This window comes from Lotus japonicus, chromosome 1, assembly GCF_012489685.1.
Source record: "Lotus japonicus ecotype B-129 chromosome 1, LjGifu_v1.2".
NCBI classification, from domain to species: domain Eukaryota; kingdom Viridiplantae; phylum Streptophyta; class Magnoliopsida; order Fabales; family Fabaceae; genus Lotus; species Lotus japonicus.
In genome coordinates this window covers 124,394,987-124,417,773 of record NC_080041.1, presented here as the reverse complement: position 1 = coordinate 124,417,773, position 22,787 = coordinate 124,394,987, and the positions used below count along the sequence as shown (strand labels likewise).

Sequence of the window (22,787 nt, the reverse complement as noted above, 5' to 3'; positions counted from 1 at the left end):
ATATTTAATTACCTTTTTCTTCCTATGATTTATTGCAAGCTTCTTTTTAACTCTCTAAATTATATGTATCTTCCCCTCATGTGAGTTATGGTGACTGAAAGATTTCATAAACTCTTATTTGTTACATACTTATTTAATTTGTGAGCCTACATATATATAACTAATCATGTATTATAGTTATTTTAAAGATTACCCCTTAAAAACAACGTTAGGTGAACTCGTGGCGCAACAAACAGTGGCTGTTGCAAAAATGACGGGAAATTTTTTCGCGGCGGTTTAAACTGCCGCTATTTGTGACTCCAGCTGCCGCGAAATGCCCAGTTTGTAGTAGGCGATTAATCGTCTCCTCCCCCCTGTAGACATAGTGGGCAGCTAGCTTCAATGACAAACCGGATAACCTTCCTCTTAAAGAGGTTTTTAAGAGTTGGTAGCCGGTCTTGCACCGCCTTCCAGATTATATGTATTTTGTAATATGCACGTCTTTTCTTACTCAACCCTAAGCTTGCGAGGCCTACGCCTGACCTACATTCGGATCTTGCGGCCCAAGCCTTGGCATGTGGCCTTTCATATGCCAAATTTTAAGGCTCGGTCTGGCCTGGCCTACGAAGCCTGTTTGAAAGCCTACTTACCTAAAAATAACCTCTTAACGAGGCTAATAGACCTTGAGACTAATAGGTCGCGACGTAATAGGTTAACGAACTTATAAGCCTTCACAATTATTATTGAATTTCTATTTTGAATATTGGAGAATCCAGTTAAAAAACTCATCCTCAACAATACTAAAAGGATTTCTTCTTAGGAGAGAACGTTTTTAATTTAGGTTTTCATCTTAGTATTTCTTCTCTTTTAGTTTTTTTGTGCTTTTCAGACATGATATTAAATTTATTAATATTATTTTTTGTTACAATTAAATTTATTAATATATTAGTATAATATATTTATTAAATTATAAAAAATTAGGTAAATAAGCCGGCCTATCAGACCTAATAGGCTTTTTTGTAAGCCTAGACCTAGCATTTTTAGCTAATCAAGCTTTTTAAAAAGCCAAAGCCTGACATTTTTAGCAAATAAGTCTGGCCTAGGCCTGACTTTTGGTAGGTTAGGCCGTAGGCCCCTGACGAACCGCCTGGCCTATTTCCACCCCTAGGGTTGAGGAATGAGATATGGGGAATTGCTGTCCCCAATCTATACAAGGTAGCAAGAAGAATTCATAAGGGTTTTGGACTTATTTACTTTTGAGGTAACTAAGTGTTTTAACCACACATATTTTTCTTTGGTTTTCCTGTAGAGATCACATAGCTAAAAAAAATGCTACTCAAATTCAGATGTATTTATTTCAATATTGCATGTATCATTTATGTGCATAAGGAAACTCATTTATGTATAAGGTTCCAACAAGAAGATACTACCATAAAACTATCACTACATAAAAACCTTCACAACAGTGAATACAAATCCACTTAAAGAGCAGACTTGATGCAAAGGATGGGTTGCTGAATCCATGGCATGATATGAATTGAGGTCTTAGTTAGAGTTCACATGGAGTACGCAAGTGTCGGCGTGAGATTAATGAAGCTCTTAATTAGGATTGACATGATGTACTAAAAATGTCAGCATAGATTGACTTGAACTCTTAGTTTGGGATGATTGGAAGTCTTAGTTAGGGGTGACTTAAAAGCTTAGTTCAGGTTGACATAAAGTACTCACATTGTTAGCTTGGGTTGAATGAAGCTCGTAGTCAAGATTGACATGTAGTACACAATAAGTGTCTCTGAACTGTGCTCTAAGTTAAGGTTGATATCAAAGTATCGGTGTGATTCAATTAACAACCCTATTAAAATAGTATTGTGCATGATTCTCATGTAATTTCCTAGTAACATAGTGGTTATTGCCATTGTGATAGTGCACAGGGTAAGGAGGTTCACAAATTGGGTACGAAAGAAACAACAATATAATCCCCCATCTATCTATTTATAATATAGTAATTGAGAAACGCGCAATCTAACGCCGCCGTGTCAACGTTTACACTTCTAGCAATTGTGTCCACATCAACAATTTTGATCACGTCATTCACGTGTCACGTTGTAATTTCTAAAGGATTGCACAAAGCTAGACATGAACTCAGTAAAAACCTCATTTTGTTCTTCCCCAATCCTCTTGGTCGAGAACCTCACGAAGACACATACTCTGCCTGCAACTACAACGATTTACCTTTGTCCGCCAAATCGCTTTCACAACCGCAGTCCTTACTCTTTCCAGACCGTGCTCTCTGCAATTTCGGCGGGCACCATGACAGCATCAGAGTTCGACTGAGATTGCAGCTTTCATTCTCTTTGGCTCGGCTGAATAGAGACAAAGGTAAATCTTCTCCCTTTCCCTTTTTCATTCAATTTGTATTTTGGTTTTGTCCCTCCTCGCATCCTCCTTCTCGCCAACTTCTATGTCGTTTCCAGTTTTCCTTTGCGTAAATCTAACACTCTCGCGGTAAAATCGGATTGTGCTACGAATCGCTTATCTTCTCCTAACGAGGCATGGTTTCAAGTTTCAACATTTTTTTAGTTCTTAATTTAACTGATAACTTTGAAATGCACGAGATGCGTACTGGGAAACTTAAACCTCCGTGATTTCCACCACATTCTTATTAACTTTTCCTCTGAAGCCTTTGTGTCTGATATGATAACACATCCAATGCTCTCTATGAATTGTGAAGACATATTTTCCACTTTCTGTTTGAGAACATGCATTAACTGCTTTGATGGTTAATATTCTGATGTTATGGTTGAAACGGTTCACCGTCGTTGGTTTATAGAAAAGTTGCAGATTTCATAGTACTCCATAGCATAGCTTAAAGATGGATACATGGATCCTAGCTTGTCTCATTTTCATTTTTAAGTAAAACCGTTTATATTTTGTGAACCATATATTCGGCAACCTGTTTGCATCGGCCTATCCAACAACCAACAGTTGCAATCAGTGCCAAGTGATAGTGTCTGATCCATTTCTGCGATTGAGACACTCTAATTATGTGGCATATTTCATACTTGAATGCATTATCTCAAGCAGTTTCACTGATATAGTTGACAAGTTAATTATCAAATTTATCTCTTTTATTCTTCAGAAAATGTGGAAGAGGATAGATTTTCAAGAAGAAGCATAATAGATGGAGGAAAATCCAAGACCAATGATTGATTACATGGAGAAAGTTCAGGTAGATATTACTTTTAACACGAGGTAAATATTGGTGCTATTTGCAGAAAATATGTATGCTTCCCTTCACGGTAGATCACTGACTGTGATTGCATCATCTTTGCTCTCACTATTGGATCTCTGTTCAGGATTTATATTTCGGTTCACTTCTTATGCTATTGAGCAAACCATACATTTACCTGTACCCAATTGGCAAGAACAAGATGCAACATTAATTGAATTATTTTTTTGCCTTATCTGTATTTTTATCTTAATACAAGCAATTTCTCTTTATCTCTTCATTCTTTCTAATAGCATCACTTTCAGTTTGCAAAATAAATGGCCACCACCACGGTGCCTAAAGTAGTTCTCCAATCCTCCACCGAGTAGCGGAGGATACTGGTGATGGGCCTCAGCACTGCACCGGAAGCAGTCAATATGATTAGTACATGAGATGTAGTTCTTGAGGCTGTCAAGCAGGGTGACAAGCATGCTGATGCTGCTGCAGCATATGCGGTGAAGCAGTCTGTACGTAGGAGCAGCTATAGCAGAAGAACATCAACTTTGACTAATTGCATCCAAAGATGACCTCTTTGTTACTTCCAAAGGGTGGGTTATTGACAACCATCCTGAACTCATTGTTCCTACTCTACAGAAATCTCTAAGGTGATGATCACAAGTCACAACTGCGTTAATGTTAATTTATTAATTGGAATGATCGTGCCAACTCCTTGAGCTGGTTTAGCCATATTTATGTGAAAACTCTTTATTCGTCCATGCAGGACACTTCAACTAGAATATTTAATTAGACCCTTTTTTGATCCACTGGCCCTTTGCTACTAAACAAGGAGCAGTCAAATACCCTATTGAAGTATTAGAGATTATGGAGTTTGGCATGCAGGAAGTGTGATCATCAATGGCGGAAAGCTAGAGACTTGGCCTCACCAAGGCCATTGGAGTCAACAACTTCTCTATCAAGAAGCTTGAGAAATTGTTCTGCTTTGCTACCATCTCACCTGTAATTGATCAAGTAATTGATATAAGCTCATAAGTTAGTTTAACACTTTACCTAATATTAATCATTGATTTTAATCCAAAGAGGTGGAAGTTAACCTTGGTTGGCAACAAGTGAAACTTGGAGATTTTTGCAAGGAAAAGGCCCCGTATTGGCAATTTGGCATAAATGCTTTCTCACCCCTAAGGATGGGTGTCAGCAGGGGAGCTAATTTAGCGATGGATAATGACAGAAAGAATTGGATACTCATGGCAAGACTATAGCCCAAGTATCTATCTACTATTATTTAATTTTTGATGGTGTATCACCATATATTAATTTCAAAGTAGCAATATTAGTTTGGCTTAAATGCATTTGTTGCCCCTGATGTATCGTCAATGTGCAAAAGATAACCCGACTCTTTTTTTGTCGACGTTTGTACCCTCAATGTTTTGAGAAAGTATAGGGAATGCCCCTCCGTCAGATCGACGTTAAAAAACTAACGGAGGGGCTGACGTGGATTTTCTTTTTTTATTTTTCTTTTATTTCCTGAGATGCCACGTCATTAAATGAAAATAAAAACCTTGAAATTCGTTGGAGAGGTTCGAACCCAGGACCTTGTAGTGGCAAAACACACACATTACCAATTGAGCATGGACAATTGATATATTTGACAATAGAATTTTATTTATTTCATATATCTTCTTCATCTTCTTCCTCATCATTCATCTTCTTCCCTTACCAATCCCTAACCCCAACGGCCCAACCCAGAATCTTCTTCCTCTTTGTCTTAGTTCTTCTTCTTCTTCTCCCATCCTTTTGTTCTTCCTCTTCTCCTTCGTTCTTCCTCTTCTTCGACCAGAGTTAATTTTTTCCCACAGAGACCATCAACAACAGAGGCTCTAAAGCTCTGGAACCCCTTCTTCTCAACAACAACAACCCACTGTCGCAGCTCAACGAATCACCACCCAGCGACACCGTCGCCGCCAACAACAACCCAGATTCGTCTCCCCCGCGACTCCGACCACCTCCGTTCTCTACATTTTTCTTCCCCATCTCATTCTCGGTCTTCCGATCTCCCTCTTTTTTTTTGAATTTCAGGTGTTGTTGGGACCCTGGCTGATTGGGGAAGGTGTTCAAGTTTCAATCACGTCCTGCTTCTCTAAATCCCCTATTGATGCAAAACCCATAAAAAAATCTCTCCTTTTCATTCGATCTGAAGCTCTGGTTTATGTAGAATGAAATTTCTGGGCTTGGATTTGTGTGGATGAAGCTCTGGTTCATTCGATCTGAAGCTTTGATTTTCATTCTTTCCCCTGAGTTCAATGCAGATGCTGAATTTTCAAAATATGAGATGAGATGATGAGAACAAAACAAAAAAGTATTATTTAGATAAAGATCAAACAATTGGTGATGCTTATGAGAGGAACAAGCCAGAGCATGCATGCAGGAGCAGTTTCGCACAGCTTGATTGGTAAGGGAAGAAGAAAGAAGATGAAGAAGATATATGAAATAAATAAAATTATGTTGTCAAATATATCAATTGTCCATGTAGCTCAATTGGTAATGTGTGTGTTTTGCCACTACAAGGTCCTGGGTTCGAACCTCTCCAACCAATTTTCAAGGTTTTTATTTTCATTTAATGACGTGGCATTTGAGGAAATAAAAGAAAAATAAAAAAAGAAAATTCACGTCAGCCCCTCCGTTAGTTTTTTAACGTCGATCTGACGGAGGGGCATTCCCTATACTTTCTCAAAACATTGAGGGTACAAACGTCGATAAAAAAAGAGTCGGGTTATCTTTTGCACATTGACGATACATCAGGGGCAACAAATGCATTTAAGCCTATTAGTTTATAGTAATTTAGCTCTGACTTATTTCTTCTCTCTGAAGATCTTGTCTTTTAACTTAACTATTGTTCAGAAATTTAATCTCCAATCATTTCACAGATTAGTCTTTAATGGATATATAAACATGTTAACTTTTGTGACGAAGAGCTATGACAAAGAGAGGATGCAACGAAACTTGCAATCTTTGGTTGCTCTTTGACTGAGAATGATTACAAGAAAATACGTGAAATCCATCAAGAGAGGCTGATCAAAGAACCTACCAAGCCTCTTCTCAATATCAAATAATCTTGTGGAGCATGTTCATATCTACAACAACTCAAATGGTGGCATACTAGCATTGAGTTCAGAACCACCAAGGGAATACGTTATATGAAGGACACCATTATTTAATTTATAGAAATGAAGTGATTAAACAATTTCTGCTATAGGTCATTGTAGTTTGCTGGACTTCAAGATTTCCCCTTCACCAACATATGTCTTTCCATAATCTTATCTATAAATTCTACTTCCTTCATCACACTTGGGAATGCTGAAATACTTGGATTTTCAGATTCTGTTCTGCCCAAACTTTATTCTAATCTTTATTCTAATCTTGATAACCCTTCTTCGTCATTTCATCCCTTCATGTTGAGTTTCATTGGAAAAACTGCAGTCATGTGATAATTTTTATTAAACAAAGGTTCACATTTTTTTGGTTCCATGCTTGATGCGGATCATGTTGGTTGTTGAAGAATGATTTTTTTTTTAATTAAATGAAGGATTTAATTAAGGGTTTAATTATATTTTTTAGAATTTTAATGAAAAAAAAATTCCACATAAGCTCAATAAATGACGTGGAAATGCCACATCAGCTGCCGGAGCTCCGGCGTTAACCCAAACTGCCGGAGGAACCAAAATCAATCATTTTACCAAAAAATGGGGACCAATCCCCACCTTTACTCCGGCGAGGGACTAAAGCCATATTTATGACAAAGGTTAGGGACCAAAAACTGGATTAAAAACAATAAATATTTTCAAGAGAAAAATGAAGAATAAATAGTATGAGTATTGATTTATCATTTTATTTCTTGTATTAAAATTTTAAAATTTATAATTAGTAGTTATATAATTAATAATATGAAATATTATTAATGGAAATCAATAATGTTAATAATAATGCAAAAGTCAAACTGCATTAATATTAGTAGTTATATAATTTTTTTTGAAAGCAGAATTTTTATTTGATGAAATGGTTGAAAGTACAAACATTACTCTATAATTAATAATATGAAATATTACTAATGGAAATCAATAATGTTACTCCCTCCGTTCCTAATCTTTTGTTGTTTTAACTTTTGGCCTAAATTCCAAAACTTTTGTGTTTTACAAATCCAATGCATTTTTTCTCAATTTATTCCATGTTTACCCTCATTTAATATTATCTCTCTCACCTACCACCACTTATTTTCACCAATCAAAACCATAACAAATTTTTTAACCAATAACTATCATTCTCTCTCTTCACTCTAACTCAACATTAAATAGGGGTGTTTATGTCAGCAAATATATCAATAATTGCACTCTTAAACAATGTGCATAGCCTTAAACAACAAAAGATCAGGAACGGAGGGAGTAATAATAATGCAAAAGTCAAACTGCATTAATATTAGTAGTTATATAAATTTTTTTTTGAAAGCAGAATTTTTATTTGAAGAAATGTTTGAAAGTACAAACATTACTCTAAAATTAATGATATGAAATATTATTAATGAAAATCAATAATGTTAATAATAATGCAAAAGTCAAACTGCATTAATATTAGTAGTTATATAATTTTTTTTTGAAAGTATAATTTTTATTTGATGAAATGATTGAAAGTACAAACATTACTCTATAATTAATAATATGAAATATTATTAATGGAAATCAATAATGTTAAATAATAATGCAAAAGTCAAACTGCATTAATATTTTTAATTTCTTACTTTTATACGTATGGTAAATTGTGATAATTAATAGTTGTTATGATTAGTAATAGAATTTTTTAATAACCAATTAATATTGTTATTAATGTAAAATTCAAATAAATTTTACTTATACATAGATGGATAAATCGAAAGTTTTTTGTAGGGTAAGTGAAAATATAAGAGGTGAGATTATTAGTATTCTAGAAACATGTTGAAGGTGTTGTTTACATTATTTTCTCTGCTGGTGATTCTTACAACAAACATGTTGATAGTACCTGTTCACGGTCGAATAAGTGGTGCTGGTTTTTCGTTCTACGAAACTAATACTGTGCGTATTACAAATGATTTGGTGGGTAGTGGTTTTACTCAGCTCTTTGTCCATTGTAAATCAAAGGATGATGATCTTGGCCGACATTATCTTCAAAGTGGGCAGTCCATACAATGGTCCTTTAAAGATAACTTTTGGGGCACTACTGAGTATTGGTGCACCTTTGAATGGAACAGTGTTACCAAGACTTTTGATGTTTATAAATTCGAAAGCGATATATGCAGATCACAATGTTGGCGAAGTATTAAACCAGATGGAGCTTACTTTTACTTGGGAAAAACTCAAAAGCGCTGGGAAAAAAGATACTCATGGTGAAAACGTTAAGCCATTATTAGTTTTCTACCTAATGGAAAAGTAAAACTAAAAATTATCAAGTATTATGAACCATGTTATATTAATAAATGTAGCGTTTTATCTTAATAAAATGAATTTTTCTTATATTTAATTACTTTTTTTTCCTATGATTATTACAAGCTTCTTTTTAACTCTCTAAATTATATGTATCTTCCTCTCATTTGAGTTATGGTGACTAAAAGATTGCATAAACTCTTATTTGTTAGATACTTATTTAATTTGTGAGCCGACATATATATAACTAATCATGTATTATAGTTATTTTAAAGATTACCCCTTAAAAACGAGGTTAGGTGGACTCGTGGCGCAACAAACAGTGGCTGTTGCAAAAATGAAGGGAAAATTTTTCGCGGCGGTTCAAACTGCCGCTATTTGTGACTCCAGCTGTCGCGAAATGCCCAGCTTTGTAGTAGGTGATCAATCGTCTCCTCCCCCTGCAGACATAGTGGGCAGCTAGCTTCAATGACAAACCGGATAACCTTTCTCTTAAGGAGGTTTTTAAGAGTTGGTAGCCGGTCTTACACCGCCTTCCAGATTATATATATTTTGTAATATGCATTTCTTTTCTTAGGGTTGAGGAATGGGATATGGGGAATTGCTGTCCCCAATCTATACAAGGTAGCAAGAAGAATTCATAAGGGTTTTGGACTTATTTACTTTTGAGGTAACTAAGTGTTTTAACCACATTTTTTTTTTTGGTTTTCCTGTCGAGAGTACAAAGCTAAAAAAAATGCTACTCAAATTCAGATGTATTTATTTAAATATTGCATGGTATCATTTATGTGCATAAGGAAACTCATTCCGTGATATATTCTAACAGATCATATATATATAGTGAGTGCTTAGCTGCAAAATTTGGATTTTAGCTGAAAATATGCTTTCCTGAAAGAAAAAAAATCAAATGAAACTTACAAGGGTTAGAAGTGAAATAGTTGTGTGTGAGAGGTATTGTGAGTAGTGTGTTGAATTGGGCCACCTTTTGTGCTAAATTTAAATACAATTCTTTGTCTCATCAAAGAAAAAACCAATCTGGTAAGCGTACTTTTGTGCAGGGCCACAAACAACAGTGACACAGCTGTTTTCTGGTTTTTGAGCTAATTTGTGTGTGTTTTGTTCTGCTTCTCCGAGAGAGATGTTAAAGAGTGTACTCCAATATGTTCAAGTGATAGTAAAAACCTGATTATTTAGGAGTTGGTATTTACTGTGTGACCAACATGTTTTCAAACCTGGTTAGTTAGGAGGGTGTATGATTAGTACAAATAGGCCTAATTGTAATTGGCTTTGTATGATAATAAGATTCAGATTATTCTTCCCCGATTGACTGCATTCCTCTCGATCCCCTGCAGAGTGTGGAGCTAGCCATTATTCCCTTTCCCACAGAAATTCCGAAAGAAGAAATCAATGGAATCAAGCAGAGAAGGAGGATTCATATATGTATTCATGTTCACTCACGATTTTCAGAAACCAGGAACCTAGATTATGAACTTTTTGGGTTTGCTGAGTATTTGAAGTTTGGAACTAATTAACAGTGAGTGTAAATTTTTATTTTTTTTATTTTTGAGGGAACAGTGAGTGTTAATTTAATGCTGCTGTACATATCTGTTCATCTTTTTCCCCAGCTCCATCTTGCTGTTTCTAAAATCCATGAACATGTGTATATTTTTCAGGGCTTGGTTTGTGCTACAAACAGAAGAAACAATGCTTGCAGTTGGAGGAATAGGCAATTGAGGAGGGAAGGAGTACCCAGGATACCTCACTCGTTTCGTCACCATGACATGCATCATGGCAGCCATGGGTGATCAATTGATCTTCGGCTATGATATTGGGATTTCAGGTCAAAGTCAGTTTGGTTAGCAACTAGTTGATTGTTAGTACAGTGGGTTAGTTGGGGAATGTAAAAGCTATAGCTATGTAGTGTTAATGATAAGAGTTAGTTGATTTGAATAAAATTAGATCCAGATGGCCAGATTCATTCCATGATCTATATCTCTCACGTAGCCTTCTTTCTTTTTTAGTTCTTTTCAACCCTAACAAATTGGTATTATAGCCTATAGGAACCAGTAGGATTGTAACCTACAAAAATCATCTTCTCTTCAGACTTCAATCTTGTCATCCAGTTTCTTACTCCTTTGATTAGGCCAATGTGTGTATATAACATGATGATCCTTAAGTGCTTCACTCATGGCATGCTCCCTGACCAGACTCCCTCAAGAACTTAAGATTCAATTTCTTTTGTTATACACCTTTCCAATACATAGGCACTTGTGATAGCGGCCTCTCTCTAGTAGATGTGAGGCAAACCTGACTTTACCATTCCATAAAATGTGTACTTTAACTTCTAAAAACAATTGATAGATTTTTAATGTAATATTTCAGAAAACAATTTAAATATTTTGAAATAATAGAAAGAAAAAATATACAATATATACTACATATTTTGCTTGTTAATTTTTGGGATTTTTTTCCAATTTAGGTGATTAAACAGTCTGTGCCACTCTACCACTCTCGGATGACTCAATGTAAATACAAATGAGCTTTAAACATTGGCTTACAATTGTCAATCTTATTGGGATACTTGCCGCCAATGTGTTGAATTTCTTCTTTGCCAAGATCATTGGAGGGTGGGGATGGAGGTTGAGTTTGGGTGATGCTATGATCCCCGCACTTATAATAACAATTGGGTCATTAGTCCTCCCACACACTCCTCATTCCATGATTGAGCGGGGAGATCACGACGCAGGCAAGGCATATCTTCAGAGAATTCGTTGAGTGGATGACGTGGATCAAGAATTCAATGACTTGGTAGCAGCTAGTGAAGCCTCCATGCAAGTGGAGGACCCTCGGAGGAACCTGTTGGAGAGGAAGTATCGACCCCACCTCGCCATGCTCATACTGATCCCTTCTTCTAGTAATTTTCTGGGATGAATGTGATCATGTTCTATGCTCCTTTCCTGTTCAGCTCCATTGGATTTAAGGACGATGCTTCATTCATGTTGGCCGTGATTACCGACGTGGTGAACATCGTTGCTACATGTGTATCCATTTACGGAGTTGATAGGTGGGGAGGAGAGCTCTTTTCCTTTAAGGAGGGGTTCAGATGATGATATGTCAGGTCGTAGTTGCTGCTGCTATCGGAGCGAGGTTTGGAGTTGATGGGAACCGTGGCCATTTACCACCTTAATATGGAGTCATCTCAGAGAGGAAGAGTAGCACAGATTGTTTGATCACAAAAATTGGAAGAAAAAAAATTAACAAGCAAAAAATTTGAAGGTTGTCTAAATAACCCATGGGAAAGTTTAAATAACTCATTATCCAATCACATTAATATTGGAGATAAATGAGTTAAAAATAAATTAATAAATAAAATATAAAAATTCAAACTCACTTATCTCCAATTTGATTGGACGATGAGTTATTTAACTCATACTTCTCATGAGTCATTTAGACAACCCCAAAAATATGTAGTATATATTGCATATTTTTTCTTTCTATTATTTCAAATTATTTAGATTTTTTTCATAATATAATACATTAAAAATCTGTCATTTGTTTTTAAAAACAACAACATACTAATCCCCCATTCAAAGAGTTGCTCAATCATAAATTATCAATTTCTATACACATTCCGAAAAGGAGTTTGATGAATGATTACAAACAAAAGTTAGCAACTAATTTAACAACAACAAAACAAAGGGGGCGTGCATGAATTATTTAACACAAAACAAAAAGAACAATTATTAAGTCAATCTTAGCTTTGACAATGACAACTGATTAACAAGCCAAAAAGCAACACATATAGCAGCAAACAAGGACTATAGCTTCTTGACCTCCAAGCTAGTAAACATGGATCTGTTGAAGAGCATTCATGGTTCTCAACTTGTTATAAACTGCTCGCCACCCAGCCTCCGTAGGGTGCACCATATCCCAAAAAAACGATGACTTGGGCTCATCACAAACCTGATACTTCTTCACATTGTTCTGATCCACGCTCCCACACGAGTACTCACTACTCACACCAACACAGCAGGGTTTCAACTGGCTCTGAATGTTGTGTGTGGTTGGGTGGTTCAGCACCGACAAGAAGCTCTCGTATATGTTAAGAACCACGAAGCTCGAAGTGTTGTTGTGGTTCAGTACGGTCACGGCTTGGTTCAAGAGGGTGTTGTGGAGGAGTACAAGGTTGTTGGAGGTGTCGTTGCAGTGTTGGAAGGAGGATTGGGCTGTCATCTGAGGGAGGCATCCAACGGGTTGGAGGCTGCCCACGACTACTTTCTTCACTCCCAGCCGTTGGATGCGGATCATGTTGGTTGTTGTCTGGTTAATCACTTGGGCCACGAATGATGGTAAACCCTGCATGCACCCATGTTTTGTCCAACATCATTCATTGCATTGGTCTCATTCAACCAATGTGGTACAGTTAAAAACAAAAAATATTTTCAAGAGAAAATGAAGAATAAATAGTATGAGTGTTGATTTATCATTTTATTTCTTGTATTAAACTTTTAAAATTTATAATTCAGTCCTTAACCTATAGAAGCAATTTCCTTACAAAAATAACAATCTGTGACGACTAGAAAGTTAATTTAATACATAGGTAATTGAAATGAAATTACCTGAACAGAGCCATTGATGGCCAAGTATTGACTATAGTCATTTCCAGCGACAGAAAGGAATGCCACCGAGTTGGCGAGATCTGAGGCGGTGTAGACTTTGTAACTGATGACTTGTTGCAACAAATCAATCTGGGTTGTCATGTTTGGAGCTGGAACTGACGTATCAAAGACACCACTTCCACCGAATGCAAAGTTCATTCCATATTTCAGATGTTGCGGCATCAGTTTCCTCAATCTGTAAGGGACTGGTGATTTCACCTTCAAATACTTTGCTGCAATTGCATCAATCATGCGCAAACCTTATTAATTTCATGAATACTACTAGCAATTTATCAATACAATGACTTGTGCTCCATTCAGAACCAAAAAAAAAATACAATGCCTTGTAAAGAAACTGAGGGAAATGAAGATGAGATTGTGACAAAATTATAATTCAATTATTTACTTTTATTATATTCATCATTTCTCTTGACTAGCTAGGTCCAGCTCAATGTAGATCTTAACTAAAACTAATAAAGTTCCAACTTTTGACCTACTACGTTCGTCTATACTTGCTATAATAGGTTGTGCCACTTAATGTTAGTGTTCTCGAGGAGAATCTAATTTGATTCGTTTGTGCTCGCTTCGATCATCAAATCCTCATATATATTCCAATCACATCCAACAACGATGCAACAACTTTATGCCTATCGACATCCCTAGTTGAATGTTAGAGTTGGGGGACTATTGTTTCGGAAAAGAATTTGATCGTCCCCGCTTCAATGGCATTTACCTTCGACATTTGCCTTCTCACTCTCCTCCGACCAACGAGTTTCTCGTCACGAATCATGGTCGTCTCAAACTCCACAACTGAGGAGTTTGGATCACTTCCTCACGTTCCATGAAGAGTTTTTCACTCTAGCCTCTGGTGTAGCCGTAGAGCTCGAGATGTGGGCGAGGTGTACCCGCTCATCTGAACCCTCTAATTTCTATCACCCATATATAGAAGATCCAACGACCAACATTACATGGATATATACAACTTGTGCATCCCTTTGACTGATTTTTCTCTCAGGCTATTTTTCCGTTTTTCCTATTGACTCTTTGTATATGAGTTATAACACCTCTTGTGCTATCTTATATACATTTTTGCTTTCCAAAAAAAACAATATATATAAGCACTCATTACTCCATTAGTATCCGCAAACAGACACACATAAGGCAAGTAAGTGAAAAAATAACTCACAGGTACACCCTCTCATAGGGTTGCACGTGGGTTGGGTTGGATGAATTTTCAACCTAATTAAGACCCGAACCGATCAAAACTATTTGGGTTGGGTTGGATTTTGTGAATTTTCACCTACGAATCCGAACCAACCCAATCCGACAATATTCGGGTTGGTTTGGATGGATTAATTGGATCGTTATATTAAAATAAAAATAAATCTGAAATATTGAAAAATATTAAAAAACAAGTACTTCAAGTCTCTAACATGCGATTACGTCATAAGTTCATAACTACTGTCTACACACATCTATACAACAACACATAACTAAACAATTACTTCAAGTTTTTAAATATGACAAGTTATTACAAACAAATTAGTCTCCAAGTCTCCTAAAAATCACTTAAATAGTATGACTCCAAGTCTCCATAAATTACATACCCTACTAGTAGGTTAGGCAAAAATTAAAATTATTAAAAATATATATTAAATAATTTATTATTATTACATGATTGGATTTCGGGTTGGGTTGGATGGATTATTGCGAAATCCGATATCCGATTCAAAGATGATTGGATCGTAATAAAATCCATCTGATAGACCCGTTTGCCCAATCCAACCCGCATTTTTACCATTGAATCGGATTGGGTTGGATGGATTTATTGGGTTGACCCGGCCTATGTGCACCCCTACCCTCTCATTTCGACCTTAGGCAAATTATTTCTCAATCACTTACTTTAGCATTAAAGTGTCATAACAGGTGTTATTGGTGACGATTGTCGTAGACCAGCCCCCTTATCTTTCTATCGCCATCGTCTACACTCGACGGTGTCAAACCAATTCTCCTCAATCAACGATGTTGTGATTTGACTAAATTCGTTCGATCATAGAAAAAAAAAACTTAATGTTCAATATATATGTATTAACCGGAGTGCAATTAATTCACGTCGTGCTGGTCATCGCGGGGAAAAGAAGTTATTTGAAGTAAACGTTAGAATTAATTATAGATAGATTTCTAAATTTTATTTGAGCTTAATATTTCAGCGCCAAATGCTTTTACTTAAGGTTCTATCTATCATGCAGTAGTATGTAACTACTACCTCCGGTCCTATTTATAAGTATGAAAGAGAAGAAAATTTTTGTTCATTTTTATAAGAACCAAATGAAAGTTTGAGCTATATTAATTAATTTTTTTCTCATGATGCCCTTATTAATTCTAACTTGTTAAATGTGTCTCATTAATTATTCTCTCTCTTTCCCATTTTCTAACACTAATAACAAAGGGTAATTTTAAAAGTTTATTTTGATTCAAGACATATTTGATGCATTTTATTTAGTTTAACTACATTTCTTAAACTATGTGAATTTTTTTTTGCTGCTTATAAATACGACCGGAGGTAGTACTAACTAGTAAAGTACGACAATGCTTTTACTTTTACTGACAAAGCTGCCTTGGTCTAGTCAGTCCACCGGTAATAAAAGTGCGTACCTTGGAATAAGAAAAACAAGGATATTCCAAAGCCAAAGATGTAATCTAAATTTGATCATAAAATATGCATGATAGTTATACACTAATGAGCACATCGATTCAGTTTTAATAATTAATATGACATTTTCATTAATTAATTAATTTCTTTGCTTTGAACATGAATCATAGCAGCATCAGCAGTGACAGGTGCAAGGACGCAAAGAGTTGTAGAGGAAGTGTAAATGGCAAAACACAAACACTAGTAAAGTGGAGCACTTGTGTTGATTGCTAAAGCAATGATTACTAAAATGGCATAATGAGGACAAAGCTTGGTGCAGCCATGCGAAAAGCTAGTAAAGAGACCAAAACTATGCTACTATATAATAATTCAATATGATGAATAAAGCGAGAGAAAATGCAGATGAACGTGCTACAACCAAAGAAAACTGAGTGAAAAAAGAAGGGGGGATTAAATAAAGTGGCAAAGACATAATAATGGAACATTTTACTGGCAAAAGAGAAGACAGCACAACGTCAGAAAATGGGAAAAGTGGCAAGCCAGCAGAGAAATGATCCCCACCAATATAACTTATATGAATAAATAAGACCTAGCTCATTGCACATTTGAAAATTCTTCTGGAATCAATTCTTGAGTGAAAATCAATTCTTAGAGAAGTTAGTTTTTATGTTTCAAAATTGATTTTTAAGATATAGAAGCTATTTGTGCATCAAGAAAAATATGGTTCAAAATATTTAAAAAATCTCTACATATTAGTTTCAACAGATAGGGAATAAATTGTAAATAATATGCATTGAATATTAATTATAGATACCTGATTCATAGGTGGACCAATTTTTAACATGCTATAATATTATACTGTTTCAGTGTGACAAATATTTAAATTACCAACTAAAGCAAAGCAAGCAGATTCAAAAGCAAAACTTTTTGTAAAGAAAGAAAAGTAATTAAAGTAATAGTAAACACAAAAAAGAAAAGAAAAAAAAAAGCAAGCTTTGATTGCACACATTTACATACCAATGTAATCGGTGAGGACTCTGCCGTCGGAGAATCGACCGGCAGGCTTGCCGGGGAAGGTGACGCCGTAAGGGTCTTTCCATGAATTAGCCAACCCTTTCCTGATGTTGCCTGTGTCAGCATAGGAGTCTCCAAAAACGAACAATTTTGTTGGAGCATCATCATGTTTAAGAAGAGACTCTGCTTGTCCTGTAATCAGACACATGAGGTGAATTTTGAGCTTTTCATCAAACAACTAAGAATGATCCCATGAAGAAGAAAGAACCAAAAACATCGTCTTTTTATTTTGAGGTATTAATCAAAGGTGTGTTATGTTACCTGAGAGATGTAGAACTAGGAGAAGACAGAGGAGGGGGGAGAGATGCACTAGCTTGTGCGAGTCCATCATTAGTGGAATAACTAGAGGTAGTGTTTTCAAAGCGAAGTTTAAAAGGAGAAATGAAATTGAAAAGACGGAATATTGAAGGAAGGGAAAAAGAGATGGCTAGAGTAGGTTCTTGTTAATGGGTAAATAGCCAAGTTGGTCCCTGAAAGTGTCCGTCGCCTTCAACTTCGTCCCTAAACTTTCAAAATGACGCCCGTGGTCCCTGAATGTGCCAAATCTCCCTCATCAGCAGTCCCTGGGTTAAAAAAATCTCACACCGTTAACAGAAAGCTGAGTTGGAATTTTTTTTTTAAAGCCAGCAGCTGATGTGGCATTTCAACGCAGAAAATAATAAAAAAATAGTTAAATAATTAAAAAAACAACTTCAGGAAATAAAAAAACTCACCCTAAATTAGTCTTCATCATCTCACCGTCTTCATCAACACCACACCAGAACCTCCTTCCATTCTGCTTCCAAATCCATGTGAGATCCTCACTCCCCAAATCAAATCCAACCCATGAAGAACCCCCACCACCGCTAGAAGAGGAGTCAGTGAAGAAGGTCCTCTCTGAAACACCCACCAAGTTCCAATTTCGATAGCAGAATCGAAGACCCAAATGCCTATACTACAACACCCAGATCTGGTTTTGATGGAAGAAACAAAGACCCAAATGCCTCTACTTCAAAACCCACTAGAGAATTTCGAAACAAAGGATGTCATAGAGGAAATCTTTCTCAGCTTACAGTAGCATGCAGCATTAGGGAAAGCTTCTCAGCCGCCATAACAGCCACCACTGCTACCGTTACAAAGGAGAGAGCAGACGAAGCGGCCAGCAAACAATATAGCGTGAGAGATGGAACAGGGACGCAAAAGTGGAGTTGATCTCCGTCCAGGAAGCGAAGGGTCAAATCGCCAGCAAGGAGGCCGGAGCCGTCGCCGTCACCGGAGAAGAGAGTCAAGAACGATTCGAGGTTAGTTCGTGGACGAGACTCCGGTCCCTTGGCGAATCAGAAGCTCAAATTGGTTAAAGGTCGAGTCTTTGAGGGTTTATTACCTGATGGGTTAGCGGCGGTGGAATCCTTTTCCTTGCGGTGGTCGAAGTCGAGCTTCCACCCCTTGCTGCTGCGGCGGTGGTGGGATTCGTGCGGTTGGTCGCTGCCGATGTCGCCTAATCGGACGTTGGGCCTCCTTTGTCGCTTGGTTCTGATGGGTTCCAAAGAGTTCAGAATTAGATTTCCGCTGCCCTTGAGCTGACCCTCCGCCGCATGAATCTCTGTCATTCCACTGCAATACAATACTTCGAATCCATTGAGTTGGTAGTGATCGAGTGGGTAGAAGCAAGTAACAGAGAAAGTGGGTATGGTGTTCTTGGATTGGAGTGGAAGGGTTTGTTTTGTTTTGTTTTATTTGTTCGTTCTCTGAATAAATTGAAATGATTTATTAGCTTACATGAATAATGAATTCCATTTCTCTGTTTTCCCTCGTTCAATTTTATTGGATTTTTCTCTGGGTTTAAATTTCTCTGTGCTGCAAGAGACATACCATCTTCTCAATGACAATAAGTGCACTGTTCAATATTAACTAGTTTCCACATGATTAAGAAATGTTTTGGGAACATTGGTTTGTTCAATGACTTCTAGTTGGTTTTTGGTTGTTCAATGATTTGTCTGGATTTGTATTTTAAGATTGAAGAAGCTGCAGCATGGTGGTTATGGAAATTGTTCCGGAAGAGGGTTAAATTTATGGGTTTAAGTTTATTTCATGGTTTTGTGATTTGGGTTGATGGATTTTGGTTTTTGGAAGGGAAAAAGGGGTGGGGTGAGGGACAGTGTTAGAGGGAGATGAGGGTGGGAAGAAGAAGAAGAAGCAGATGAAAAAGATGGAGATGGAGGAGGGTGATGGTGGTGGACTGGTGGGGAGAGGTAGAGGAAGAAGGGGGAGAGAAAGAACTTCTTTTCAACCATAGGGACTAAATTGAAGTCTTCAAAATTTTCACAATATTCAAGGACTAAATTGAACCCTTCCCAAACATTCCTAACATTCACATGCCACGTCACACTTCCGTTAACGGAAGTGAACTTTTTTTAACCCAGGGACTGCTGATGAGGGAGATTTGGCACATTCAGGGACCACGGGCGTCATTTTAAAAGTTTAGGGATGAAGTTGAAGGCGGTGGACACTTTCAGGGACCAACTTGACTATTTACCCTCTTGTTAATATTTGGTACTTGCAATAGCTAGGTAGAATTTGCGAGAGGGGAGTGTAGGGAGGTAAAGGACATGCTTTTTATTTGTTTTGTTAGTGAGAGTGAGATCCTGAGACTAGATTGGACCCACTAAGCAATTGAACAAAAAATAATTTCTTAATCAACACCCGTTTAGAATAGAAAAAAAAACTCACTTCGCAAAGAATGTGATAAGAGATTGGTCTTACAGCTATTAGTCGATAGAACACTTAGGTTAATACTAAAAATTAATACTCTGATTTAAAGAGAAATTAGATTATAATAAGTGATCATGACAGAATAAAAAAAAAAAAAGAAATTCAAAGACTTGAGTCTTAAATAGAAGAGGTATTTAAGTATTGGACCGATTAGGTGATGTTAGAGGAATGTAAGTGGATGTAGTAAAAAAAAAGACATGTTCGCCGTAATGATTAAGCTTTGTGTCTTGAGGCCTTGTAGGTTGAAATGAGAGATCTCATCGTTAGACGACTCAATATCACCATTAAGGGTGAATTATTAAAAATGAGACCTATTATTCTATATGTTCTTAGAGCGATTTAATCTTTATGCATTTTTTATCGATGATGAGTTTGGTTTATATGTACTTTTATGGTTGACTGAGGCAAAGACATAAGGAGGTGCTTGTTGTGGTACCTTAAGCCAGCTTAAGGCGTGGTACCCAAAATGAGTTCGTTCGATAATAAAGACTCAATATACCGATTCAAAGTTTGATTTTATTTTATCGTATTAATGCAGCGTTGCATTCTTAGGGACGTGAGATTTGCGAGTTATGTTTTCTGAGCTTTATTCATCCATCAACTATGGTCATTTTACGCGCATCTTCATCACCATCATTCGTTTCCACCACTCATTCATTTTTCATTAAAATATGAATTTCATAAGATAGAGTTAATTGATGAGTAAAGTAAAATCTAAAGATATAGTATTTATCTTGAATAACATGATAATAATCTATTAAATTACTTAATATAGGTACCATACCCAAAAAAATTCAGGGTACAACAGAATTTACCAAGCCATAATCCTCATATCTAAGGACACGCATTAATGAGAAATTTCGTGGTAGTTTGCTAATTTTAGAGTTTCAAATGCATATAAGGAGGAGGCTGACCAAATGATGAAGACATGTTCACTTGGATAAAGCATGCTAAGTTTGTATATATGTACATACTAAGTAATAAAAAATATACATAAAATATAGAAAACTCTATTGATAAAGAGGAGGGGGGAAATCCTACTAGAGGGAGGTGAGGAGAAAGTTCTGAGGAGAAGAAACCCGTTAAATGGAGAATAATTGGTTTGGGCTTTAGGGGAATTTCTAGAAAGAGTTTGTGACCCAAAGGTTCAATTGTTTGAATAGCAAATGAAAAAGAAATTATGTAGCCTATGGTTAGGGCCCAACAATTACAAAAAGCCTAAACCGGGAACGACCTTATACTTTTAATTTGAGCATTTAAAAAACGACTTAATTTTTGTTGGGTAATGGGAAATAAATGAAAACAACAAAACAATTATAAGCCTGTACCAAAAAAAAAATTTAAGTCTAAAACATCTCTTGCTAAAAAGAGGGTTGAACCATCCCCGGAGGTGTATTCAAGATAATGATTTCACACTGCAAAGTGAATAAATTCCAGCAATACAATTTGTGGGACATTAACTTCTCTAAGAACATGTCGAAGGCAAAATTCTCAATTGTGGGTCAAAATCAGATGAATCTCAAGACGGTCTCTAACATAGGTTTGCAGCTGAAAGAATCATATGTTAAAAAATTATCCATTTTACGCACGGCTTTTCTAAAGCTCATATTTGATAAGTTTAGCACCTATTTCTACATATTTGAATTACCTTCCATAACGCTGGCATTGAACTCGCACTTCCAAGCTCTATTACTATCCCAAACGAAAACTCCCATGCCTATTTCTTGCCTAGTTGCACTAAAGGCTCCATCAACATTTAAAGTGACAAAGTGAGGTGAAATTTAGATAATTTGATTTCTTCATCTTTGAAAAATAAATGACTGCTTTTCCTTTTCATAAAAATTAAGGATGCTGATAATAATCCTATAACAGAGAGGATAAGAGATCTCTCAAGTCTCAATTCATACAGTCATGCATTATCTTTGAAAACAAGATCTCTTAGATAGATGACGTAATTTACACTTCTAATTTCAATATTACTTCTTACACATTATACAGTAATTGTTTATTTTACAAAGAACTGGATATGTGGGTCCACTGTCCCTATGAAGTAAAATCATATAAAACAAGGAATTTACAAATCTCACATCCCCTCCCTACTAACTGAAAGTAGAAAGTACTTGATGCGGTATCATGGAAATTCTCATCGTAAATGAAACACAGATCATGTGACCTCCTACTCTTGTATTGTATGTTGGCCTGTTGGGAAACTCTTCTTCAATTGATTTTGCAGTCAGAATCAATTCTGTGAAGAAACTTCTGTATAGCTTCTGAGTTTCAGGTTCAGAAAGAATTGATTAAAAACTGAAGTTCTACCTATTGTTGAAAGGGTTAATCTTGATAACAAGACCAGGGAAAATATCATCCGGGTCTTGGATGTGTGGATTTTCTTCAACAATATATGGATCCCCGCATCTTTCACTGATTGTTTGAAGAGTCTCTCCCTCACGAACGACATATACCTCATCACACCCCTTGTTGCAATTCCTCTGCATCGTGAACTCGCAGAAGCTCGAAACAAATAGTAGTGACACAAACAGAGCATAGTAACAAGATACCTTCTTCTCTGCCATTGCTAATGAAGAACACTCACAACTCACAAGCTATATATGCCTAGCTTGTTCAACTATTTATATATTTACTCTTAACTTGCTTGTTTGATGTGAACTTCTCAAAGGTTTTAGCTATTTAAAAAGATTATCCTTGGTCTTAACTTAAAAGGCATATGCATATATAATACATACGTACATGAGTTATATAAGAGAAGAGGACCTTTCACTGGTTGTTGGAGTGGGTAGACGCAGACCTTAGCGGGAGTTGAAATGGTCCATTCGTTGAAGTAGGTGCATGGAAAAACTGATCAGCTGAAAGCAGCCAAGCAGGACACTTTTCTTTTTTAATGAGATGGGGTTAGCTTTTCCAATGTATTTTCTATACGCACAAAACTTGAATCGGGGAACTTATAGAATTAGACATGATGGTAAATGCGGGACGAGTTT

The 22,787-nt window shown here is 36.4% G+C and overlaps 1 protein-coding gene and 2 pseudogenes across 1 annotated transcript; 2 read left to right on the top strand and 1 right to left on the bottom strand.

Annotated features, from left to right (window-relative positions):
* The first annotated feature begins 3,525 nt into the window (after nucleotides 1–3,525).
* Nucleotides 3,526–6,315, top strand: LOC130723892 (NAD(P)H-dependent 6'-deoxychalcone synthase-like; annotated as a pseudogene).
* Nucleotides 6,316–11,187: 4,872 nt separating this feature from the next.
* On the top strand, nucleotides 11,188–11,933 carry LOC130723882 (sugar carrier protein C-like; annotated as a pseudogene).
* Nucleotides 11,934–12,228: 295 nt separating this feature from the next.
* LOC130730215 (GDSL esterase/lipase At5g03610-like) lies at nucleotides 12,229–17,456 on the bottom strand. Its single transcript, XM_057582161.1, has 4 exons — nucleotides 17,299–17,456; nucleotides 16,981–17,169; nucleotides 13,272–13,543; nucleotides 12,229–13,008 (listed from the first exon to the last, which is right to left on the bottom strand). The coding sequence occupies exons 1-4, from the start codon at nucleotides 17,366–17,368 to the stop codon at nucleotides 12,493–12,495; spliced, it is 1,047 nt and encodes a 348-aa protein (XP_057438144.1). The 5' UTR covers nucleotides 17,369–17,456; the 3' UTR covers nucleotides 12,229–12,492.
* Between the last annotated feature and the right edge of the window lie 5,331 nt (nucleotides 17,457–22,787).